We start from the raw sequence: 27,687 nt of genomic DNA, 5'->3' as shown, positions 1-27,687 counted from the left end.
ACACCCAGGTACCGCTATATTCGGATTATAAGACGCACCCCCCATTTTCCTCCCAAATTTTTGGGAGGAAAAGTGCATCTTATAAAGCGAAAAATACGGTATATATCAGCAATGTAAGCACACCTGGGATGGCGTCAGACAGCGGGTACTTACTTAACAGTGGAGACTGTTCCTGTAGTGATGGAGTCTGTCTTTGAGAAGGTTGACTTTAGATATTCTGGAGTGTTGAAAGGCAATGTGACTGGTTGCTCAGACGCGGGCACAGGGGTGGTAGGAGTGCTTGTGAGAGGAGCATTAGATATACTGGGGACAACCGCTGCAGCTTTCAGTGGAGTGAGTTTTTGAATATTGCGCACATCATACTTGGAAGGACGCCCAACTTTTCCGGTTTTAAAAGCAATGGATCCTCCCATATCTTGGTTCCCTTCACCTGGCTTAAAAAGATGAAGATACTTTACATTCTCCAGGTCGTATTTGGAGGGTTTTTTGTAGGTGTTTCCATTTTGTGGCCGTAAAGACTCTCCAGTTTTTAATTTCTGAATAAAAAAGTCATATTTGGAAGATCGAGACATAAGGCCTTGCATTTGAGAGCCACCAGCTGTTGTCAGAGGCAAAACAGTAGTTTTAGGTTCTTGTAAAATGATTGCCTCATGTCCTGGGCCTCTGGTACTTAGGGGCTGCGGCGTTGGCTGCGGTGTTGGCTGCGGCGTTGGTTGCAAAGTTGTTGCACTCTCTTTGCTCTGTACAGTTTTGGAGTTGATCTCCTCAGGTTTTACAACATGGGCAGGCCAAGACAGGTTTTCTCCAGCTTTCAGTTTTCGGATGTACTCCTCATATTTGGAAAACCTGGCTCTTTTGCTGAGGGGGTCTTCAGCAGATGTTGGCTCTGAGGTAGCAGCATTCATCTTCTCGAAGCTAATCTTCTTTGCAAGCTCATCTCTCACGTTGGGTTGTGTGTACCCGAACATCCCCAGAAATTCACTCATAGTGTTGGCTGCATAATCTCTCAACGAGGATGCTTCTCCTGTGTGCATAAAAATGAAATGTTCAGTTTCACGGAGAACACAGCCTTGATCTATCCTTGCCTAGCACATGCATCTGGCTTACTCGCTAGGTTTTATGACTTTTAAATTAATTTCTACAAAAAAAAAAAAGTAATTAATACTGCTAAAATAAAAAGGAGTTCATCAATGGCAAGAAAATCAATTCCCTGAATGTTCTGTACGACGGCTTTTCAGTACATTAAACAAAGTTTTCATAAATGTCTCTGCTCTCCCATCTTGGCCTAATAGGAAAGAGAGTCATTTTACTGGAAGTGGAGCCAAGTCTTATCTGTCAAAATGTGTGAAAATCTCTAATATATGTTTCCTGGGTAATGTGCGTCTGAGTATTGATTCTGCACAAAATGTCATCATTCCTAACATAAGCTTGGTTTTACACTTTTTTTTTTTTTAATAGAAAAACCTAGGTTTGCATATTTCTGATTCCATAAAACACATCAATAAATATAAAACTCGAGTTTTATTGGTTGTGTTGTCCTGTAGATCGTGGACTTTCATTAAACTAGGGTAAGAGTTGGGGGACATTCATCCTGTGGCACTCATTCTCCGAACCCTACACCCTCTAATACAAGCTTGAAACTAATTGTAGGTTTGATGTTAGATGTAGAAACTTTTACCTGTGCGTAACCAACAAGCAAATAAAAGGTCCTGCGTTTGATCTGTAGACGGTAATCTAGTAAAGTCGAGCAAAAACATTTGCAGAACCCTAGTAGAGCGGCAAAGTCAATAGTCCATGGTTGCTAGTATGAGGGTCGCAGTGCTCTGGTCTACCTGCGGCATCCTCTGTGCCTCTTCTGATTTGTGGACTTTGCGACCTATTTTTGCTCATCGAAAATCTAGTTTTGTTCAGGATAGAAAATGGCTCATCATATACTGAATGTGTATTTTAGTTCACAAATCTTTTTTTCATGTGGAGTAAAGTTAACTGGGAGATGAGATGATTTATATAATAGCACATATATGATTAATATTATATGTCAGAATAAAATACAAGTTTCTTAAATTTGCACTCTTTTACCCCCAAAAATGATGCAGTTCAAAAGGAGAATTATTGAAATTCCACTCTCTGGTTCACAAAACGTTAAGCTATTGATCATGACAGAGATAAATTCTGGATAAGGTGATGTTCAATTTGACGCAGATTTAGAGGGAACCTGTCAGATGGAATATGCACCCAGAACCACGAGCAGTTCTGGGTGCATATTTCTAATTCCTGCTTAACAACTGTCCCTGTATATAGTAGCACAGATAAAGAGAAAAAGTATTTCTAAAGATCCTTTATGATATGCTAATGAGCGCACAGACTAGTTGCAAGGGCATTCGTTTCCCCTCTTAGCATGTTAGCACGCCCACAGGGGTGTGCTAACATGCTATTCAATGCCTATTTCCCAGCATCATCAGCGGTGACATGAGTACCTGTGTCCATTTTCACCGCTTCAGAAGCTGGCTTTATGGTCAGTGCGCATAATCAGAAGTTCCTGCAATTTCGGCCATGCGCACTATGAAGCTGGGTGTACGCCTCCCGGCGTTAGAGAGGTCTAGTGCGCATGACCAGAAGTTCAAGGACTTATCATGCGCACTGACCCTAAAGCCAGCTTCTGAAGCGGTGACAACGGACACAGGTACGCACGTCACCGCTGATGACGTTGGGTAATGGGCATTGAATAGAATTGTTAGCACACCCCTGTGGGCGTGCTAACATGCTAAGAGGGTGGACTAGTTGGGGGAAACTAATGCCCTTGAGACAAGTACCTGCGCTCATTAGCATATCATAAAGGATCTTTAGAAATACTTTTACTAGATGCTGGGACAGTTAAGAAGGGATTAGCAATATGTACCCAGAACTGTTTGTGGTTCTGGGTGAATATTGCACCTGACAGGTTCACTTTAATTACATACCAAACATATAGGAGATCATGTCACACTACACTCTGCAAAAGTAAGACCACCAGGATGGAAACCATAGACACCTCCATATAGTCCACAGGGCTCATTGGGCACCATTTGTCTCAACATTGGGATCCATCCTATGACTGTCATTTTTTTTTTTGTTATTCTGCTCTTATATTGGAGCAAAACCACAGAAATGGAGCAAATGATGAAGAAAACCTAATCAGCTAAGAAAACAGTCTGCAGTTCACTGGAACGTGGAAGATGCAGTTTATTTATAGTGTCACAGCTCTTACAAATGTAGTTGTAAAATGACTGCCAACATGTTTGCTGGTCATTTAATAACCTGTATAAACAGGCTTACCCCTGTGTGTTATTTTTTTTCTTCTTTTGTCTGTATTTCTAAAATTTGTTTTTGTAGCTGATTAATTGCAAAATTAATAAAACAAAAAAAAAATTATCGTTAAAAAAGCAGGCCGACTCAGCTTCAGGTGTGAAGTGAATGATCAGTGACGGATCGTTCAGTGCATGTCGGCTGCCGTTGTCCTCTGTAGGCAATGCGCGGCAGAGAACGAGGGTCTTTTGTCCAAACCAAAAGACCATTTCCACCGACAAACAAGTGCTTTGCTCAGATGTTGGGTGATCAGAGCAACCTTTTTAAACTGCAAAATTATTGTACAACAAGCATTCTTAGGAATCGTACAATGTAAATGCATCTTAAGATCACATTAAAAAATTACCAACATTATCTTAAAATATGTGATTATAAAAGCAGTTAAAAAAAAAAGGTCTCCACATCTCTTGGTATATTGTGCAGATAAAGCTTCCCCAGTGCCCCTTGGTTGGATGTCAGGGGACACAGGACTCAGATAAAAATAGCGCTTGACGGCTATATTTGGAAAGAAAACAGTAAAGACAGAGGAATCTTTCTTGATCCAAGATCTGACTAGTAGTGGCTGTGTGTACCGCGCTCCTGCAGTCTTTTGTGTGTTTATGCCACTATCTGTGCACACAATGAGCGAAGTCACCTTGTCCCATAGAGGGAAATGCTTTCCTATGGGCGTCTGTTGAAGGTCACACATCTTCCCATTGATCTCACAATGTTTGTTAATTACTTTGTCACTGATGTGGTGAAGGATAATTAAACAGCTCTGTTTATATCTTCATGCATAATTATGAGCCTAGCACTGCCACTCGCAGCCAACCAGCAGACAGCCAAGCCAACAGTCTGACCGCCTAAACACTCACACAAAGATATATAGACAGGGATTACAAGCTCGCTCCTGTCTGTCACATTGAAGAACAAATGCTTCATGGTCAGTAAAACCAGTGCAGGGACATTATTAGAGACCCTCTATGATAGCTGAAGGGCAGGGTGACACAGATTTACAAATTATTACATTCATATGAGGGAAAATTGTATCCTCCACTTAATATAAATGTGATGAAACTGTTGTTACGGTAAATAATATCAGTTCTTGGTAAAATGTTTAAACTTGCCCATTTCACTTGTATTCATTTTTATCCATTCCAGATTCACCCACTAATCGTACTTACCATCATCCCTACACTACATTAAAGAAATGTTATGTTTTTAAATCCTCTTTCTATAAATGCAGAGAAATTGCCTGAAACCAGCATTGATCGACGATGTAACAAGTCGGTTGGTGCTCGTTTACATGTTGTAATTATTTCATGTGAACAACGGTCTGTTTGTTTCCTCACTCTTCCCATAGAGTTAACAACATTGTTTCGTCCTATTATATATAACATTGTTGGATGTGCTGACGACAAAATATTATCATAACTGCATAAGAGATGTGATCAGATGCATTAATTATGTAGCTTGCTGTTTGACTGGTGCTTATGTTTAAAGGAGCACTTTGGTGATTTAGTTTGATTTCTCCCTTTGTTCGCAATCGTGTATATACGGTATGTAATAAGTATAGTAATATACTCTCTATTAGTCATCTTCTGCCATTCAGCGGGGCTCCAGCAACACGTGTCAACTTTTGTGACACTGAAGTCACTTTTTACATTTTCTCCATGTAAGTCTTCAGAACATGGCTAGAGTCTTATAGACTAAGGGGTACTTTGCACGCTGCGACATCGCAAGCCGATGCTGCGATGTCAAGCGCGATAGTCCCCGCCCCTGTCGCAGCAGCGCTATCTTGTGATTGCTGGCGTAGCGAACATTATCGCTACGCCAGCTTCACATGCACTCATCTGCCCTGCGACGTCGCTCTGGCCAGCAACCCGCCTCCTTCCTAAGGGGGCGGGTCGAGCGGCGTCACAGCGACAATCACACGGCAGGCGGCCAATAGCAGCGGAGGGGCGGAGATGAGCAGGATGTAAACATCCCGCCCACCTACGACCTTCCACATTGCAGCCGGGATGCAGGTAGGAGATGTTCCTCGCTCCTGCGGCTTCTCACACAGCGATGTGTGCTGCCGCAGGAACGAGGAACAACATCGTACCTGTCACTGCAGCGAAATTATGGAAATGTCGGACCCTACACCGATGATACGATTTACGAGCGCAAAAGCGTCGTTATCGTATCAAAAAGGATTTGCACACTAAGATATTGACTGAGACACCGGATGTGCGTCACATTCGATTTGACCCCACCGACATCGCACCTGCGATGTCGTAGTGTGCAAAACCCGCCTTAGGCTATGTTCACACGCTGCATCTTTTTTGTCAGTGCATCTTGAGTTCATCTTAAAATGCCGCAAAAATGCATTTTGCCCAATGCGTTTTGTTTTTTTTTTAAGTCAAATCTATCGACTGGAGGGCTCAAAAACGCAAAAAGAATTGACATGCTGCATCTTGAAAAAGGCAGACAACAAAAGATGCCCAGTGTTGACAGCAAAATCGAAATCTCATAGACTTTGCTGGGAGAAGGAAATGTATGCATTTTGGTGCATCTTTGTCATCTCAAAAACGCCGCAAAAGATGAACTTTTGTGAACTTAGCCTTACATTGAGAAAGTAACCGTTGCTCCACCCGAGACATTATGTGATCCAGCAAGTCACAAATGCAGCCACTTGGTGTTGGAAAGGTCCGGAGTAAGCTGAAAATGGCAGAAGATGGCGACCGATATTACTGCACTCCTAATACATACACATGACTTCTAAACACAGGGATGTTCCTACAGCTGCTTATTGACCTGTGTCAAAGGCCCTTAAGAATACAAAATAGAAGTCAACTTCTGCTTGAATTGTAGAATGAAACATATTTTTTTATTTATCTCCACTAATTATGACTGTATAATATAGGTAGCATTATTATTGTGCAATCTCTTACCTGAGGGTGCGCCTGAAGTTGGTTTTGCAGGTGCTTCTGCATCCTTGGAGACTGTCCTGCCTGATTCTTTCTCTTCCAGGAATCTACTCTTTTGAGAGGCTCTGGACTCCTCAGCATTGTCTTCATCATCACTGCACCCTTTAGGCTGCACCATATAGACCCCCTCAGGGGGAAGCTCTGACAGTCCTATTCTTTTGCAGTCTTTGTTCGATCTTTCATTGGGTTCATCAGTGTATTCCCCATTGACCCATTTTTCTATCACCTCTCGACGTCGCTTATCTTCTTCAGCACTTCTTTGATCAGTGCCAGCTTCTTCCGTGGGATCCACTTTTCGTTTCTGTTCTCCATCTCTTTCGTTGTTTTCTAGAGGTGCAACTTCAGTATCTCCTGTGTCTGATCCCTGTTCTGATCCAACTTGCCGGCTCAGTTTGGCACAGATTGCATTTAGTTTCAGGCCGCCTTTCCGTTTGGCGGCCATCTTCGGCTTTCCTGAGGTTCCGTCAGTGCACACACTTCTTTCAGCTGTAGAGGAACAATACAATAAATGACTTGTTATACAACATAAAAACGGCTAACAATACTTCGGCATGAACACACACTACTACTACACTACACCATTACTATTGTGCTCCGAGCAACAGCAGACCAAGTACTACTGAAAGGGAAAACTGCTGTTGTAATTGATTTGGGACAGCTTGTTTTTGGTTGACGCCAGGGTAAGGCCATATACGCCAGTGTTCATTTTTATCGATACAATTATTTACAATAGATTTAAAATTGTTACTTTTTTCTTTTATAACCATGGCTGTGTTTTCAGTGCAAATATTTAGAATGACTACATCCATCCATTGTATAATACTGGGAAGCCTCTGCAGAAGCAGCATTTGGCCCATCAGCTTCTTTGGTGCATTTTTGGCATAAGAGAAAAATAATGCAAAATATACAATAAGTAAAGTGCTAAAGGTGCCTTGCAAGGCTGAGTGGCTCTTGGCTTACTGTGGCCTCTCAACAGCATCCATCTTCTTTGTTATTATCCTCGGTCATGTGCAATTATTTTTTTTACTAAATATCTTCAAAAAAATAAGTTTTGGGAATTACATCAGTAAATAGAAAAGTTATCAGGAGCACTAAAGTGTGCAGCTCCCAGTCTGCAAATAATTCAGCTTGCATTTGACTTATTAGCCAGTTGATAATGTTTTACTGGGTATTGTAGATTCTTAGGTTTCGGGGGACAGAATCTACAGCAATACAATATGGCCAAAGGAACGTGACATTACTGAGGAAGTTTTTATCTGCCAACAATGCAGGACCCCTGACCCACATAGCCATGCAGGTGACTGCATATACATCCTCCATTTATATATGTACTTTTAGTATTGTATATTGAGACATTGTTCACATACAATAGGTTTACTCACTATATCAGTGTAACTGTGGGGATATAATACAAGAGTAAAGCCCCCGTCACACATAGCGAGATCGCTGAAACATTACAGGTTTTGTGACGTATCAGCGACCTCGCCAGCGATATCGCTGTGTGTGACAAGCAGCAGTGAGCGGGCCCCTGCTGCGGGGTTGCTGATCGTGACAAAACGATCAGGACCACTTTTTGCTCGTTGGTCTCCCGCTGTGCAGTACGCATTGGCGCGTTTGATGGCGGGAGACCAACGAGTGCCGGGTCTGAGTGTGCAGGGAGCCGTCGCTACACGGGTCGCTGTGGAGATCTGCCTGGCTGACAGCTCAACAGCGAACATGTAGCGACATTCCAGCGATCCCATCCAGGTCAGATCGCTGGTACGTCGCTATGTGTAACGGGACCTTTAGGTGCTTTAACACTTAGCTAGTGTTGCTGTATTTGTGGTTGTATTTGGTAACCAACGCTCGTTCGAGGTCATTTTGAGTTTGAAAAGAACATTGTATTTGTCTAGGCGATTTATAGTGAATGCTAAGGTTTTTGGTTTTTTTTGCATTAGTCTGGAAAAGTGAGAAAGGTTACTGAATCTTCAATCCACCTTTTTAGCACTTTTTAAACTGTTTGCAATGGACATTTACCATATGCATCAGGAATCTCCCAGGACGCGCGTACAATGGATTCATAGGTCTGCATTCACCAAATGGAGGCCAAAAGTGTGTCCTCTTTGCTTTCATATATCCAGTAAAAAAGTTGGGGTCTCAGTGTATGAAATAATGCAGCAGTATGTTTCATATAGAGACACCTAGAAACTATATGATGCATACTTTTTATTTACAATTGAAGCATATGTAAGGCAGAATCCAATGAATATACAGCAAAAGGTTTCAGTCTGGAAATACTCCTGGAACACACACTGCAGACACAGCATGAAAAAAGCCTGGTTTTACTATGTACTTATTTATTACTTAGTGAGTTAAGCTGCTTGTCTTTTGCCAGGTAACACAGCATTGATGCCATAAGAGAAGCATCTCTCTAGAAATACATGGCGATACCTTAGCTCCCTATACACTTCTCCAAGGACCATAATCGTCTAACCTGGAAGCCGAGAGCTAACAGGAGGTGAGAGGTGCAGTGAATCCGCCAGGACGGGTCCTGCCCGGCTCCTGACAGATCCTGGAGGCTGCGCTGCACTGAATCTGGAGGGTGCACGAGTCCGGCTAGGATCTTCCATGGGGATAGGAAGACAAATGTGGCCAGAAAAATATCAATACCAAATGGGAAGCCTGTTTATACAACAGAGAAGATGCTACATGCGACTCAGAGTATTCCTACTGGAAACCATTTTGAGTAGGTAACACATGGTTAATAAGTGAGAAATTAATGTTTATAAGCGATTAGTACAGTGGGCTAGTAATGGTTAATTGGTTGGCTGCCCTCACACTGGATGAACGAGCTGAGCATGTTATTGCTCTGTTAAAATAAACATCCCGCTTTATTTCATTTTGCCCAAACAAAAATTCTTTTATTTTACATCAATATAAGGAAGACATTCATAAAACCGGCCTGTCAAACTGAACGTTTTCATCTTTTTCCCAGCACAAACTCACCAGCTACTTTATTTACATACACAACTTCCTCTTAGAACAATGCCAGCGCAGTTTAATTGCCTCATGGGCCTGCAAATAGTGAGGATATGCAGAGGAAAGGCCTGTATCCACGGAAGAATCCACGGCTACCTGAGATTAGGACGACACATGCCACTAGTGGATTACAACCTGTCTCTTAATTATATTAAAAAAAATAATAATAATGCACCAAAAGTGTGAACCAGGCCGGATCTTGAAAAAAGCCACAAGCTTGTAATTTTTAGGGTCTGATTAGGCTCTTAATTTCTTAATTGGTGAACTTGATAAACCAAGTTGTAGCACTTTATAGACAATTTGCCTTGCCGATTCTTGGAAGGTTTGTTGTGTTTTTTTTTATTATTCCGCAGAAACTGACTGCAGTTTTACCATCTAATTTGACTACCATCCAATATATTTAAAGGTCTGATTAAGACCAACTTGACAAGTGCCAATTCTGCTCATACGTTACGTCTGGCATTGGAGCTCATCACTCTTTGAATCCTGCAATACTGTACACATACAACTAGACCATATGATCTATATTCTCGCACAACCCATTACAATAATTCTCAGTAGATATGGATCATCCATATTATCTTTATGTAACATCCATTAGAATTCTCTGCAGTTGTTGTGTAACAAAATCAAAACATAGAAGCAAAAAAGGGAAAAATTTAAAGTCACACACAGACCACGCAGACGTGGTCTCAAACACTAATATAAAGGCGGTATGAATGAAACACATTGCACAATATAGAGCACATTCTACCATCCAGATTATCAATAAAACACATTATTGCTTTTAGTTCAGGAAATGACCTTGGACGTGCGCTGTCCCCTGCTCGTGTCCTTGACAGATTTACGCTTACAGAACAGTAGGAGTTTCAGTGAATGTGATGCAATGAAATTTCATTTTATTTTTTTTTTTTTGCTTGTATTGTGGATTATTTTCTGATAGAAGCATACTCACACTGTAAACTGCTGACATGCAGTAAAATGATCCAGACAACCATCTTGAAATAATGAAATCAAGACAAAATCCAAGTAGTGAATTCACTATGTTCATGTACTGCGCCACGTGTGTATCTATGAGGATACCTCATCCAAAATACTATTTTTTTTAAATCTGTAAGCCCTTGATTAAATCTCTACCTTGTATTGTGCCACCTGAAATGTATCTGAAAGGCCTCAGTGTTTGGCCTGGTCTTTAAATGGAGGGGCATGTATTCCTGGCTGTCATTCACATATTCATATAGCTTGTTAGTTCCACATCTTCCAAATGGCCAGATGAAATATTAATCCTGTGTATTTTCATTAGATAAACTTAATTGCTTGCATCTGATGAACGGACTGTCTCTGCAGTATAGATAACTCACCCATGAGCATCACTTATATCGCTGGCACAAAGTGGAACTTGTCACCTTCATCTCATTGTGCCAGTGACCCCCAGGGATGACAACCAAGTCACCAAACACAACATATTGACGGCCATCATGTGCTGTAGTAACAGGTGATGTTGCAGATTTCTTTAGCTGTATAAAAACCACAACACCAAAAACAGATATCAAGCTTAAAAAATAAGCCAGTCATTTAATAGATAAAAAGCAATAGCTGATAAGTAATATAGGAGAGCCTACGACTACTAGGATGGATTCTACATTGACCAAAAGCATACAGGCCCACAATATATTAGAGAAGTGCTGTAAATACAATCCCCTAATAATGAAGGGTCAAGCGAACCCTTCAACGTAACTCAGAAAGTGCAGGATGCCATTAAGATTTGTACATACAGAGACACTCAATTACATATGCAGCTGCAGTAAGCAAAGTGTTAACTGCAATTGTTAAATGGTACGGCAGATTGCCCCAATAAATAATTTACTGATATTTATAAATATTCAAATCAGCAGGCATCAGAAATTGAAAGGGAGGTGACATTAATTCCAGAGCTCTCCAAATTCATTTGAGAATCGTTTCTCATTTCAAACAAATATTAAATCTTTGGCGGCCGTCCTGAAGCATCCTCGGTGCTGCGGTAACTCCCACAATGCATCATGGAGGGTCCGGGCCTGTGACAGTGTAACGTAGAGATGGAAAGCCTTTACCGGAAATTTACAATCATAGTAACCAGTATTGATCTGTAAGGCAATGTTCATACGCAGCGGTTACAGCAAAAGCTCGGATATTTCAGAAATTTTATGGACACGCTTGTTTGGTTTATTTATTGACAGAATTTAAGAGCCGCAGTGATTTTGAAATCTGCTGCAGGTCAATTTTATCACAAAGTGTAAGTTAACAAACACTGTAAAAAAAAAAGGCAGCAAACAGTTTTTGCCTCTTTTTTAGTGAATAAAATGAACTTTATTAAACCTGTACTCTAGGTAATCTGCACACACAAAAAAAAAAAACCCCGCACCGAAACCCGCATCTTTTACTACAAAGAAAGCAGGTTTTGGTTGCAGAAAAAAAATGGTGCAAAAATTGTTCATGTGAACATGGCTTAAAAACGGTGAGATCCCATTATTACGCCTGGCACCCGAGTAGTTCATAGGATATGTATAGCCACTATCCTTGTGTCCAAGGCTGCTGACTGAAATCACCTTTTTTTTTTTTTTTTTTTTTTAAACCAAATTTTTTATTTCTTTTCTTGTAATGGTAAAATAGGGTACAGAATGAAGAAAATAAGGGTCAACAAATCAAAATATCAAATAACATAGTCTCTACAATTTATCGATCAAATATTTGTCACGGTCATCAAATTTGCTCCTTCCCCTTCTTCGTCAATGTATATTTCCATTATTCAGTCTCCGCTACCCCCCTTCAGCATTCCTTGATAACTTGTTACAAACATTACTTGTAAACACTATCCCTCCCATTCCCCCTCCCCTCTCCATGCGACACACCCCAGAATTTGACCAACTGAAATCACCTTTTTGTGGCTTATCTGTGTTAGGCTATGTTCACACAGGGCTTTTTTTGGTAAGTTTTTTTCCTGACCAAAACCTGATCTTGTGGCAGGAAATCTCATTTGAGTCATCTGCGTTTTTGGTGCGTTTTTCATGCGTTTTTATAGTGGTGTTTTTGCGGCAGATTTGGTGTGGATTTGCTGCTTTTTTTTTTCTACAAAATGGGTTGTATCAATGAAAAAACGCAGCAAATCTGCAGCAAAGAATTGACATGCTGATTCTTTAAAAACCTAACCAAAAATGCAGGTATTTGACAAAACAGTCAGGAAAAAAAACCTGGTGTGTGTGTGTGTGTGTGTGTGTGTGTGAGATTTCATAAATTTCATAGACTTTGCTGGGACTGTAAAAAGTAGCTTTTTATTAGCATGGATTTGCATAAAACCAAGGCAAATCTGCAGCTAAAAAAGGCAGCAAAAAATTTACAAAAAAGCCCTGTGTGAACATAGCCTCATAATCTAGGAAGCCTCATTCAACCATTTACGTTGTTCATTTCTAGCAAGACCAAATTAGAGACACTACACTCAAAAGATTTCTCTATTGGCAGTGGTGACCCACAGTGCACTACCAGGCGTTATAGCACGACTCAGTCCCCTCCAGTGCAGGCTTGGTCTTTTCTTGTTTTTTATCCAGGTTACTGTGTACATATCTTTTTTTTTCCCTTCTTCCATATTTCTGCCCTCATAATCTGCCAATTGAACTAGTAGAGAAAGGCTAGGACAGAGAAATGAACCCCCCTCCCTTGTTCTATCTGTAAATCATGGCGCGGAAAGAAAGGGGGTCGGACCAGGCATCCTTGTTGAATTATAGGTTTTCTAATGCAGGGCCGGCTGTCAGCTCCCTGTACTTTGCTTTATAGCTCTGTCTGTGTGTCTCTGAACTCCCTGGTAGGAAATAAAGTTACCCCTTGGCGAGACTTCTAAACATTTTATTCAGTGTGAATGCTGCTTAAGAAAGATGAGCATATAATTCTTCCTAAAGATGTATCCTCTTCTACAGATGAAGCCAGCACAATGCATGAGTCGTGGAGGCTGAGGTCCATGTATTACAATACAAAGTGCTGGAGCCATGTACATTGGCCAGACAACATTTAATATGACAAATTATATAGCTAATAACTATTTTTTTATTTTATTTTTATTTTATAGGAAGTGGCAGTTGTGATGTAGACCTAGGTAGGGTTTCATTTACAGTGGATGCTCTCAAACATGTAGTTGTGACTATGATTTACAGAATATTATCGGCTTTTCTTATGCAATTCTATTGAAGAAAATAACCATTTATTTTTTAATTGGGAAACCCTGTAGCTATTACTTGGAATATGAAAATGGAAATCCCGGTCTTGAGTTTCACGCATATGGAAAATACAGCAAATCCCAGAGTTCAATATAGTGCCATGTCATGGATCCTTGGGTACTTCATGTGCCACCGTATTATACTTCCATACGATATGGTATTCATTTCATGAAGCATATTTTAATGTACAGTAAAGACCAAAAGTTTGGACACACCTTCTCATCTCTAGAACAACTGTTAAGAGGAGACTTTGTGCAGCAGCCTTCATGGTAAAATAGCTGCTAGGAAACCACTGCTAAGGACAGGCAACAAGCAGAAGAGACTTGTTTGGGCTAAAGAACACAAGGAATGGACATTAGACCAGTGGAAATCTGTGCTTTGGTCTGATGAGTCCAAATTTGAGATCTCTGGATCAAACCACCATGTCTTTGTAGAAAAGGTGAATGGATGGACTCTAAATGCCTGGTTCCCACCGTAAAGCATTGAGGAGGAGGTGTGATGGTGTGGGGGGGGCTTTGCTGGTGACACTGTTGGGGATTTATTCAAAATTGAAGGCATACTGAACCAGCATGGCTACCACAGCATCTTGCAGCGGCGTGCTATTCCATCCGGTTTGCGTTAGTTGGATCATCATTTATTTTTCAACAGGACAATGACCCCAAACACACCTCCAGCCTGTGTAAGGGCTATTTGACTAAGAAGGAGAGTGATGGGGTGCTACGCCAGATGACCTGGTCTCCACAGTCACCAGACCTGAACCCAATCGAGATGAGATTTACGGTGACTACCTCTTGAAGCTCATCAAGAGAATGCCAAGAGTGTGCAAAGCAGTAATCAAAGCAAAAGTGGCTACTTTTAAGAACCTAGAATATAAGACATATTTTCAGTTGTTTCACACTAAGTATTTCATTCCATGTTTTCATTCATAGTTTTGATGCCTTCAATGTGAATCTACAATTTTTAGAGTCATGAAAATAAAGAAAACTCTTTGAATGAGGGGTGTCCAAACTTTTGGTCTGTACTGTACCTCTCGGTACTTTCTCCTACCTCTGACCCCTTCGTCAGTCTATCATTTGCTGGCTCTTCTTCCCCTTGGGTTTCCTCAAGGTTCAGTTCTACCACCCCTATTGGACAAACCATAAGCAGATTTGGTGTCTGGTACCATCTTTTTACTAATTACATCCAATTATACACATCTACAGACCTCATCCCCGCATTACTACACAATTCCGTGACTTGCTGTCCCTAACATCATGTCCTCCCTCTATCTGGAACTGAATCTTTTCAAAACTGAATTTCTAGTGTTTCCTCGCTTTACTCACCTACCTAATGCTGATGTTGCCATTTCAATGGCTGGTAACACCATAACTTCCAAGCAGCACGTTGGCTGTTTGGGGGTTTTATGTGACTTGGGTCTTTCCTTTACTCCCTATGTTTGATGACTTGTGTACTCATGTCGCCTGTATTGGAAAAACATCTTCAAAACTCAATCTTAACTTACCTTTGACAATGCAAAAACTTGCTCAGATTTATTCTCATCTGGACTATTGTAACTCTACAAATCTGTCTCCCACTTACTAATGCCTCCTTTCCAATCCATCCTGAATGCAACAGCTAAACTCAGATTTTTGCCCTGGCTTTACACTGAGGCCTCCACCCTGTGCCAGTCATTGCACTGGTTGCCCATATGCTACAGAGTACAATACTACCATAACACCCTCACCCACAAAGCTCTCCGTACTTCTGCACCGCCCAACATTGCCTCCTTCATTTCTGTCTAATCTGCATTTTGCTAATGACCTAATACCAGAAGTACTGGAACCAGAACCGCAATTCTGCAGACAATTGTAGATCCATACAGCGGATAATTTCTAGAAGTAAAGCACCTTCCACACATCTGGTGAATTGGATCTACATTTGTCTGCAGCATCGCAGTTGTTCTTCCATGATTTTATTCTGTTTCCGGTAGTTCATGTGTGGCCTTAGGGCACGTGGACTCTGTGGCAGCTGCACTACATTTGTATTACTGGTTGTGTCACACAACCGCACAATGTGAGCAACCAGCCTTCTTGAGCTCTTCTCTGTTTTTTTTGGGCAAGACCCTATTACGCTTGTCTATCCACAGTAATCTAATGACCCAATACGAACATCCTCTATAATCCAATACTATAATAGATAGATATATATATATATATATATATATATATATATATATATATATATATATATATATATATATTTAGATATATATATATCTCTATAATCCTCTAAACTACTGTTGGTTCGCACTGCACCAGCGCTCTGGAATGAACTATCCCTGACAATCAGGTTACTTTCTCAGTATCTAAAGTTTTAAGTTGCTCTTGACTTGTTTAATATGGCCTACCACCTCACTAATCTAACTCTTCACTTTTCCTTTCCTAACTTTTCTTTAGAATCTGGTCCTTTCTATAATTTTTACATATCCACGATGCACTATTAGGACTTTGTATCTGTACTTTTACATGTACTGGCTGGTGATTGGTTCATGCATGCATTTATTATATTGATGGCCTGTCCTTACACTACAAGCACTTTTTATCTTTTGTGTGATCATAATGGCGCCCGGAGTCAGCGCGTGCGCAGATTGAGCTCTCGGCTCAAGATCTCATGTGCTCACACACCGCCTCGGCCCACTGATCTCCCAGCAGCAGACGTAAGTATAATGCCGCAAGGAGGTGGTGTGTGCGCAGATGAGATCTCGGCTTGTCATTGAGCCAATAGCTCAAGCTGCTCATGCGCAGACTCCGGGCGTCATTTCTTTGAAGCCCGCACTGCCAACAGCTTCTGGATGTTGCCTGCCTCACAGCGCATGCAGCAAGGATCTGGGATGCCCGCAGCATTGCCCTACTCCACTACCGCCCCTTCCTCCTATGTCCCTGCTCCACCACTGCTTCTGAAGACCTCCCCCCAGGTAAGACACCACCAGATTATAAGACTGCCCCCCCCCCCCTTTTTTTTCTTTCTCTAAAATGGTGTGTCTTATAAACCGAAAAATACAGTAGGTGGTCTACTGATCCAAGTGAGAATGGTCTCCTCTCATAAAAAATATAGATGAAGAAACTTGAGAGTGTGTATAATCAGTGAGGTTAGTAGTACATTGTAAACTTGCAATATCCAAGCTTGCCCAAAGACTAGATATTAAAAGGAAAATTTCCACCACTATTAGTATTAGACTATGTCTGGGTGTCCGCCTGCAGAAAGCGTATACGCCCGAAAATGGTGCAAGGGAGAGCACATAGTGACTGCGCCTGCACCATTATAGTCAATGGTCCTGTTGGCGCATGCGTCCGACACCCATTTTGCGGGGGGGGGGGGGGGGGAGTTTGGACGGAAGCTCTGACGAACCAGTAAACGTAGGTTATAACGCAGTGTGAAAGCGGTCTTACCAATAACCTGAGCATCAAGAGTTGTGTAAGATGTAATTCTGGCACATGGACATCAGGTGTGTATGTTGTAAAAATCTTTAGCATCAAAACATTAAGAGTTATATTTTCAATGCATACATTAGGCTGGATTCATACATTGCGGGGGGGGGGGGTTGCCAACACATTATTTATTAATGATTTTCTTAAAATGTGGCAAAAATGTTGAGGTTCTACCTGAATTGTGCCCAAAAGCCGTAACACATGAACACAGCCTTACCAACTTGCAAAAGAAAGTCATGACCAAGAGGATGAAATTGCCAAGCAATGAAAAACATATCTTCACTCAGTCAGGTGGAATTAGACCGCTTGATAATCAGTAAACAAGTGTTTATTTCACCATGCTGGCGATCACTTGACAAACGTGAAAAACACTTGTACTGGTGGCTGGATAGTTTATTCCGGCAGGAAAATAATCGGTATCGGCAGAATGTTTTATTTTTATACGCAACTGCTGAGGAATTGATGCGGCTTGTGGCCAGACTGATCGTGTTAACGATTGTTCTGTTTCCAGATTCGCCAACCATTGTAACCAGACAAGTTATCGAGCAACGATGGACATGGGCCACCATCGGCCCGCCTGAAAGCACCTTTACTATTGTGATTTTGTAATACACACGTCAGGTGCACCACACGTCATCTCACATGGATGTCAGAATCGGTGCTTGTGATTATACAACATTAGGACCCTATAGGTATAGGAATGAAAAGAAATCTTACTACCAAACAATCTTCATTATTCTTTCTGCCATCTCGTTACTTTGCACTATGTTTTATAAATTAGCCCCACGGAGTTTGTATGTTCTCCCTGGATTTCCTCTCCAGTTTCCTCCCACACTTCAAAGACATGATGGGGAATTTAGATTGGGGACAGTGATGATGATGATGATGATGGCTAAAGCGCTGTGAAGTCAGTGGCACTATTTAAGAGTAAAATAAATAAATGTACTCCTTTGTAAACAAATTACAGAGCTTGCCACCCCATCCCATTGCCCCAACCAGCCACACATGCTTCAATCCCTAAAAAAAATAATGTCCCCTCCATCCCAATTTCCTCGCAATAGAATAGAAAGAGAATAATCAATCCAACGTGTGCATTTTTTTCTTCCATAAACTCGATTTCTCTCTCCTTCTGAAAACAAGTGAGCTGTAAATACTGTTTAACCTCTCCCCCTCCCCTCAGCTCTATAAAAACACAAATATGCCATAACTCAGCCCTTCCAGCCCTGGCGTCTCCGCCATGCCCTGCTGCAGGCCTCACTGGAAGGTCAAAACAAACGACTTTCCGATTCACTGCTCCTGAAATAATTTTGTGTATTAAAACCTGAATCTGCACTTTCTGGACCGAAAGGCCCTCTTAATTATTGCAGCCGTCCTTGGGACGGACAGTGATCCTTCACGAAGACACAGTAACCACCCCCCACCCCCCCCTTCGCCAATCTGTTTGCAAAGTGTGTCTGTCCTTTATTAAATTGTTTTCTTTTCCACATTATCAGTTGCCATGGAGACCTCATCTCTCGGATTATTTGAATTTCATTATATCTATTGATTTGGGAGCATTTCATCTTTTTTATTGTTTTTCTGTCAATTTTCAAAACGAATAACCATCTAATTTGCGTCAGTGCTGATTATGTTTGTTCCTCAATAGAGGTCGGCAGCTGCACCATGCACACAAATCAATGTACAGCCAGCTCAGCGCTGCCTGCCTGCTAGGGCATCTCACAAACACAACCGCTATACAAGTGCTGCACACAGCGCACCGCTCGTCACACAGACACACAACACCGTCTACACATACAATTTTTTTTTTCTATTTGATACTTTGTTAATCTAATTTAGTAAATATACAACATTTTCCAGGCACTTAAGTACAGATATAGGAAGTACAAGTGTCTGTCATTCTTTCTGCTTCTTTACTTCTCTCTGAACCATATCAGTTTTTAAGGAAAAACGAGCTCACATGACGGAGGAGAATAGAAAGATGAAGAAAGAGCTAACCGGCGGATTTCCATTCATTTCTATTATAGGACAGCAAGTTTGCCCTGCTACTCGATACTTCCATAATCGTAAAAAAACCCTTAAATTTCATCTTTTCCTTTTCCGCTGTCATCTGATCCCACTTCTTACATCTGTATTGTTCTAAATTTGACCTTTTCATTCTAAAAAAAATGGAAGTTCAACATAAAACCAGAAAAGAATGGATGATCAGTAATGGATAAAAAAGGCAAAAATTTGCAGTTTACCAAGTATATATTAAAATAATTTAAAAAAAAAAAATATCTGCCACTTGCCAGTCCAAACACCTTAGGGAAATCAAGTTTCCAAGCAGAAACTTTGGTGAGAGCTGCTGGGTAAGGAGGCTCTGGGCCTAGTGTGTGTTGCCCACCTGAGGCTGCACCTCTTACAAGACATGGAGCCAAAACATATCTGAGGTCTCGATGCAAAACGTAGCAACTCCTTAGAGTGAACGGGTTACATTTTAAACAAATGTTAACACGAGCATCATACAGATGCATAACCGCATCCAATACTCACACTACAGAACATGGAACCTCAAACTTTATAACTGCCATAGGTCTATTATTTCCCTCAATATATTATTATGGAATGTAAGAAAACACTGAACACAAGGCGGCTGTAAGCCGAGGACATCACAAAAAGCCGACATAAGACAACAAATGCTGCAGTTTATTTTCTTCAGTGTCACTTTATGTGGATAGTACCAGAAGGGGGGTACAAGTCATTAAAGTGCTTACTTGGTTCTTTTTTTTTTTTTTAATAATTTATGCAATTTTAAGCATTTGTGTATAAATTTTTTAATAAGCCACCCTGGAGCAAAATGGCCATTAGCAGCCCGTGCACTGCTGTCCAATCATCTCAGGCCAGGATCACTCGCACAGCACTCTTGCTTTTTATGACAAGATAAAATGCTTTTAAAGCAATTTGCACGAATATGGAAATTTCCTTACATTTTTTTTTTCTAGATGCTTTCCTTAGCCGTAGGGGACAGATGTGTGCATTTTTAAGTGTCTTTCAGTGTATAATATATGTAGCAGAGCTGGGTTTGTCAATAATGGCGTATGTGTAGCTATTACTGTACTATTACTTCAGGGATGCTGCTTGTTTTACTAAAGCCCTAAATAATCAGGGATTATACAATCATTGATATTTTTGTCGACAAAGTGATGGTCACTCAACTTTTGATTGTTTTTTTTTTCCAAAGAATTCTAAGATTGGAAATATAAAGTTAAATTTTCCAAGTATCATTGGTTTGTAGTGTCTGGGAAAGGACGGTGGATTATATCATATTTCTCCACAACGCTCGCTGGGTATGTTCCCGTGTGTATCCACAGCTTCACACCGACTGTGCTTTCTGCAGCTGTCTGCTTCACAGCCTTGATAATTTAACTGTCGCAATTCTTGTTTTCTGTAACTGTCCCTAAAATAACAGGTTTCCATCTTAAACAAACATTCCCACGTTGGAGAAAAGGCTGCGATTTAAGCGGGTCCCTCCGAGTGCTCTGTTTGCACAGATCTCTTCACTAGAGGTCCCCTCCTGACGAAGTGACTTATTAAAGTTTAAACAGTAATTAACAGAACAATAAAAATAAAGGGATGTTTGGGGAGCTGTAGCACACACTGGGTTTTTGGCAGCGCCAGCACTTTCCAGTGCCCTGTGCTGGCAGGGAAAGGCTGTAGCAGCGCCAGAGAAATAAATTGTAGAACGAGAGGATGGATGAGAGGCAGAGGGTGAGGCTGATGTGTGGGGAACCTGGGATACAGGGGTCATGACACGCTGTGTGACCCAAGCGTCAGGATTTGGGAGGCAAATGTGTGTGGCACGCAGCTCAGCAAACTGCTGCGCATTCATCGTATGGCACAGACAGGAATACAGAGGATGCAGCAGTGGTCTCAGAGATTGGAGTTATTCTAAAAAATATACCAGAAGACACACTTCATATTAGTATAGATGAGATGTGGTTTCAGATATGTTCATTGTAAATCTTATACTTAATAGTATCGCGATATGTCAAAATAATTTGAATAGGGTATGATATGGATCTCCAGTTTCTATAAGTTGAAAGTTTAAAAACGACAAAACTTGTGTGTATGTGACGTATTTATATAGGCAGAGAAGAGAGGACAGACTCAGATCTAGTGTGTGTCAGTGGAAGTCTTAGGAGGAAAGTGATCTTGTGTCTATATTATCCCATACATAAAGGAGGATCTGTTACAATCGTTATGAACAGACATTATCAACACCAGCTCCACTTGCTTGCATTTGCTAAGTCTGTTGTCAACCATCTGGGGATAGGAATTACAGTCACCTTCCTAATCCTATACATACTAAACCCTAAAGCGGGTTACAGAGGATGGAAGAAGCAGGTGGAGAATACTGGCAAAATAAATTTGAATGATTCAGCAAAGTTGGGTTTGACCGGTCCAAATGACACCGGAATAATCATCACAAGCTAAAATAAAAACACAAAGAGAAGCCGAATAATGATACAGGTGACGCTCAGACACAGGGTCTGTTTTAGCCAGACATAGACGTTCACACAGAAAAGCACACACAGACAAAGTCCCCTCTCCAGCGCGAGGCTGTCAGGTAAATTAGATCTGAAAGCTGACAATTTCTGACCATATTTCCTTGATTATTTCAAACAAATGCACACCAGCCGCTGTAAGGAGATTAAAGTGACATAAACGTCCCGGGTGGGAGGAGGGAGGGCAGAGAATTCAGGTCACCCCCATCCGTCCCCCATCTGACAGCCGCTATATCGCTATCCAATCCAATAAAATCCCCCCCCCCTTTGCTTTAATTAATTTTACAGCTAGCTTGCTTAATTACTTTCAATCAAAATCCTCCTGCCATCACAAAATTAGAAATGGTTGAGCTCCATTAGCCTAAATTCTTCATTTCCATACAGATCTCGTCCATGCAATTCTCTTCTACATGCTCCCTCACTTTGGGAGGCCTAAGCTAGTCAATCACTGGGGGCTCATACACTTGGGAGGCCAGAATAAGCCAGGGGCTAGGAGATCATAGCCCCAGGGGGCATGAGTAAAACAGAGGTTGGAGGATTACATGCGTGAGTGAGCTGAATGCAGGGGCATCGCACTACTGGAAAGTCTGACAATACAGTTGGGGAACCAACAATACTCGCAGGAGGCTGGAGAAGCGGGATCACATTCCTGGGAGACATGAATTAGCTAAGCACATCGTACTCCCAGGAGGCTTGAGTAAGCCATTTACAGGCCTGGTTGTGCTCCGCGGTGTGATATCACACAATGAACTTGATGTATGTGGGGGATTATACAGTTAGAGGATCATACTCATGAGAAGCCTGAGTGAGCTGGCACTGTTGGAAAAGGCTCATGTCACTTGGGGGTAGATGAATGTCTTAATCAAATTAGAGTCTAGAGATCACTCAACATAGGAGGGCTGTGTCCGGACCATGCCAGGGGATCACACTTCCACAGACACAAGCTCACTATAGGCAGATTAAATACCAGGGAGATGATCACTCTTGTGTGAGGTCAGAGCACAGAGTTGAATGCTTCCGTGAGATCTCAAACTGGATACATCCGTCAAGAGAATAATGTAAGAGGCTCCAAGGAACGGTTTCACTTAAGGGGGCTTTACACGCTACGATATCGCTAATGCGAAGTCGTTGGGGTCACGGAATTGGTGATGCACATCCGGCTGCATTAGCGATGCCGTTGCGTGTGACACCTATGAGCGATTTTGCATCGTCGCAAAAACGTGCAAAATCGCTCATCGGTGACATGGGGGTCCATTCTCAAATATCGTTACTGCAGCAGTAACGAAGTTATTCCTCGTTCCTGCGGCAGCACACATCGCTCCGTGTGACACCGCAGGAACGAGGAAGCTCTCCTTACCTGCCTCCCGGCCACAATGCGTAAGGAAGCCCCTCCGCTTCTATTGGGCGGTGGTTCAGTGACGCAGCTGTGACGCTGAACGAACCGCCCCCTTAGAAAGGAGGCGGTTCGCCAGTCACAGCGACGTCGCCGGGCAGGTAAGTATGTGTGACAGGTCTGGGCGAAGTTGTGCGGCATGGGCAGCGATTTGCCCGTGTCGCACAACAGATGGGGGCGGGTACCCACGCTAGCGATATCGGTACCGACATCGCAGCATGTAAAGCAGCCTTAAGGCAGCGCCAGAGGTTAGATATCAGCTAGCTTCTCCTACCAATATGCAAGGAGATGAGTAGCTTCCAGATAATACTAGTAATGCTTATCCAACATGAAAAGCATAGGAATGGACAAGTACATAACAAATTGTTTGCTCCACATTTCCCCCAGACAAGCTTTTAAGTGAAGTACTATCTATGGGTAACTAGTCGAGTTGAGCGGACTTCTAATAATCCGGGTCCAGCGGATCCGTCGCGGGTTGGAAAAGAAGTCCGGATCCGATCCGGAATCCTGACCCATGTATGTGAATGGGTAGTGGATCTGGGAGGAGAGAGAGAAGAGAGAGAGAAGAGAGAGAGAAAATAAATAAATATATCCCGGATCCGGATCGTGCAGCCGGATTCCCGCGTCCGGGTCGGACCCGGATCGGACGCAGAAACCGCGCGGATCAGGATTTTTACAGTTCGGGTCCGCTCAACACAAGTAACTAGGAATCGCTCTCCCGGGGCCAATGAGTGGACAAGAGCATTGGGGTGAAATTGGTAGCCTCTTGCTGAATATGTTTACAAATCATCAGAATGTACACTCAACATAAAAATTATCTCTATTTACCTACTGCAACAAATAAATACAACTATGCCATATTTTAGCTTGATTAATAAAGCCTTTTTTATACTCCCCTACTGGCAGCAGATAAGATACACATTAAAGGAGGTCCAACCTCCTGCAAATGCGCCCTACAGAGCACAGGCCGGTAATGTGGCTTGACACATAGGAGCCTGTTATTTTTTCTGTCATCGCTTGGATGAAGCTGTTCATAACAATCAGTGTTACATTTTATCTAACTAAAAACAGAATTGCTGGTGTGATGATGTACTACAGCACTGCGAGTGTTAGCGACACAAGCGGACTCATCAATTAAACTGTGCCTTTACACTCCGCAGAATAATAGATCATGGGAGACAGATGTCAGTAACAAGTGCTGCATTTTTCTTAAACTTACACAGTAACTTTTGAGTTGTAGCCAACTGCACACTAATGTCAGACATTTAAAGAAAGTGTTAACATGAACCCCAGAATTTCAAAGTTGCAAATTTGCTCTGTTCAGATTGGTGCTGAGTGTCTGGATTAATAATATTTTCCTAAGCAAAACAAAATCCAAAAGGAAAAGATCCAATTTTTTGTTTTTTCTTTTGTTTGCGCTGCATAAACTGACCTGAAGCTTATTTTTAAAAAATCCCTAACATGTCAATTCCTCTTGTGAGTACGCTGAGTGTTGTGTGTGGATTTTCTCCTTAGAATGGCATTACCTGTGGAAAATCCGCAGGTAAAAAAAAAACCAAACCCTGCATTATTGCTTGTCTGCTGCAGAAACACTGAAAACCACACGACAGTACAAATAAAGTTTTGTCAAAGTCCAATACCAGGAAGTATAAAAAAAACAACAAAGCCGCTTGCTTTAAAAAGCAAAACACAGAATCAAAAACGTGATAAACAAAAAAAAAAAGCAAAACACAAGTAACCTAGTTTACTTTAGTTTAATTTTCATTGTGGGAAGTTAGATTAAAGAGAACCTGTCATCAGAAATTTAGCTTGAAACCTAAAAGTTTCCCCCTCTGCAGCTCCTGGGCTGCATTCTAGCAGGTTCCTGTACTTTTTGTGGCCCCTTTTAAACCAAATTAAATACTTTATAAACTTGTACCTTTTGCTATGTAAATTTTGTAAATCGTCCATGGGGGCGGGCTCTCTGCTGACCGTTGCTGTTCCTCCAGCACATTGACACCGTCCCCCCACGCTCCATTTCATCCATCAGGACGCCGCCCACTGCGCCCGAGGTGCCGCCCACGCCAGGATCGCTGGTGACGTGTGTCACAAGCACGAGATTATGGGCTGCGCTGTGATTGCATTGCAAGTGCCCGCCCATAATCTCATGGACGCGCTTTCCCCCCACTGCCTCCAGCGTTCTGCGCAAGCGCTCGCCGGCCAAATAACCCGACGTCACCTCCTTCCCATCTTACCCTGCAGCAGGGCAAGATGGGAAAGAGGTGACGTCGGGTCATCTGGCCAGCAAGCGCTTGCGCAGAATGCTGGAGGAAGAGGGGAAAGTGCGGTCACGAGGTTATGGGCGGCACTTGCTGATGACACTCACAGCGCCGCCCATAACCTCGTGCCTGCGCAAAACGTCACCAGCGGTCACACGTGCACACAGTGCACAGTCCCGCTACAGTCGCACAGCGCATGCGCGGGACCAAGGGCGCCCAGGGATGGCGTCCTGAGATATGAAATTCAGCGTTGGGGGGCAGCGTAAATCTGCTGGATGAACAGCAACGGTCAGCAGAGAGCCCGCCCCCATGGACGATTTACAAAATTTACATAGCAAAAGGTACAAGTTTATAAAGTATTTAATTTGGTTTAAAAGGGGCCACAAAAAGTACAGGAACCTGCTAGAATGCAGCCCAGGAACTGCAGAGGGGGAAACTTTTAGGTTTAAAGCAAAATTTCTGATGACAGGTTCCCTTTAAAGGGAACCTGTCACCAGATTTGGCGACTATAAGCTGCGGACAGCCACCAGTGGGCTCTTATATACAGCATTCTAATGTGCTGTATATAAGAGCTCAGGTCGCTATGTAGAACGTAAAAATGACTTTGTAATACTCACCTGAGGGGCGGTGCGGTGCAGACTGGTTGGATGGGTGTCTCCGTTCTGCGGTGGCGGCGCCTTCTCTTTTGGCCATTTTTGTCCTCCTATGCGTCCTACGTCATGCACACGAGCCGGCAATGAGGTCCTGCGCAGGCGCACTATAATACTTTGTCCCGCCCTGCTCAGGGCAGATCAATGTGCGCCTGTGCAGGACCCCAGTGTCTGCTTGTGTAGGACCCCAGTGTCTGCTTGTGTGGATGACGCAGGACGCATCATGCACCCAGGCTTCAGAAGAAGGAAGGCAACGATGGCCGGAAGAGGAGGCACTGGTACCAGAGAACGGAGCCACCCATCCGAGCAGTCTGCCCCGCCCCACAGGTGAGTATTATAAAGTGATTTTTACATTCTACACAGCGGCCTGGGCTCTTATATACAGCATTCTAACATGCTGTATATAAGAGCCCACTAGTGGTGGCCGCAGCTTATAGGCCCCAAATCTGGTGACCGGTTCCCTTTCAAGAAGGAGAGTTTCATGAAGTGGTTTCCACTTGAAAATCATACCATTTTTGACTGCCTCAAAAAACTTTACGTAGCCTAAGATATTTAGGCCTCATTTAAGCATCAGGGTTTTGTTTCTTTGTTTTTTAATATAAGAGAAAAAAAACAGCTTTTTCATCCATTTTTGGTGTAAGTGTTCATTTTTACCATCAGTATGCCATTAATTTTTCTCGTACGCAAAACAAACAAACATCTCCAACCCGTTAAACCGTAAAAAACAGACAACACTTGGATGACACATGAAGCATCCAAATGCGGTTTGTTTCTTTTTAACAGATCCATTGACTTGATCAGAAATGGTCTTAGCGCACCTTTTTTTTTTTTTTTTTTTTTTTAAATGGCCTCTAAAGGCTCTGTCACACACACAGATAAATCTGCGGCAGATCTGTGGTTGCAGTGAAATTGTGGACAATCAGTGCCAGGTTTATGGCTGTGTACAAATGGAACAATATGTCCATGATTTCACTGCAACCACAGATCTGCCAAAGATTTATCTGTGTGTGTGACAGGGCCTTTAGAGCCTCTGTCATTGTACACACCAGCTTTAATGAAGAGGTGGCCAGGAGAAAGATGCACCTAATTAATTAAGAGGCAAACACCACTTAATGACTTAAGCGCATCCTATCACTGCAGATCACTTCACCAGAAATGTTACTAAAGATCCTGGAGTGGATTTCTGGCATAAGTTTTATCACCAAAGTGGCGTAACTTTTGAAGAATTAGTTGAGCCGGGCTTCACAGCGTCCTGCCCATGGTCTGTCCACTTTGACAAGTCAGACCAAGACCAGCATGAAAGCACCAAAAGACAAAACATTTTTGCTCAACTTCCATCTGTGTGTCACCCATCCAAAAGTAATGGATTGACTTTTTTCAGAGGTGTCATTCTAGTTGCTTCCGTTTTTTTTCTCTTATAGGTTTTTGCTTTTCAGTGAAGCAGGTGGATTGCACATTTTTTATGCTCCAACTCTTAACAATGGATCAGTTAAAAATGGATGAAAGTCAGCTGAAGCGCTGAAGTACAAGATCTCCTCAGTGTGACTTGTTTTACATGGATCCCATGGGCTGTAATGGCAGAGTCTAATATATAAATCAGATGAGAATAGGACCAGTTCAGAATCTCATGGATCAGAGACGTGGATTTCTTTTTACAAGTAATGTGTGTGTGGCTCAGTGAAACCTAATGGGCCACTGTGCTGTTCCAAAAAAACCCAGAAAACAGTAGGGTACATGACACAAATGTGTGAATGTAGCCGAGGGCTGGGGCCTAGGTTTATAATGGCAATGTATCTGGAAGACATACTACACAGGTGATC

General features: G+C 42.2%; 1 protein-coding gene across 6 annotated transcripts in view; it reads right to left on the bottom strand.

Moving 5' to 3' along the window:
• Positions 1–27,687, bottom strand: part of CASZ1 (castor zinc finger 1) — a 263,998-nt gene that overhangs the window by 19,983 nt on the left and 216,328 nt on the right. For 5 of the 6 annotated variants that reach the window (XM_075328030.1, XM_075328033.1, XM_075328029.1 and 2 more), the window contains 2 exons: positions 6,258–6,779; positions 154–1,024 (listed from right to left, as the gene is read on the bottom strand). In XM_075328030.1, the coding sequence (XP_075184145.1) occupies positions 154–1,024; positions 6,258–6,779 (1,393 nt within the window). Of the gene's footprint in view, positions 1–153; positions 1,025–6,257; positions 6,780–10,672; positions 10,743–27,687 lie in introns of those variants that run through there. The other variant, XM_075328031.1, reaches the window with a different exon arrangement.

This window comes from Anomaloglossus baeobatrachus, chromosome 11 (genome assembly GCF_048569485.1).
Source record: "Anomaloglossus baeobatrachus isolate aAnoBae1 chromosome 11, aAnoBae1.hap1, whole genome shotgun sequence".
Classification (NCBI taxonomy): Eukaryota; Metazoa; Chordata; class Amphibia; order Anura; family Aromobatidae; genus Anomaloglossus; species Anomaloglossus baeobatrachus.
This window is presented reverse-complemented; position numbering and strand designations above follow the sequence as displayed.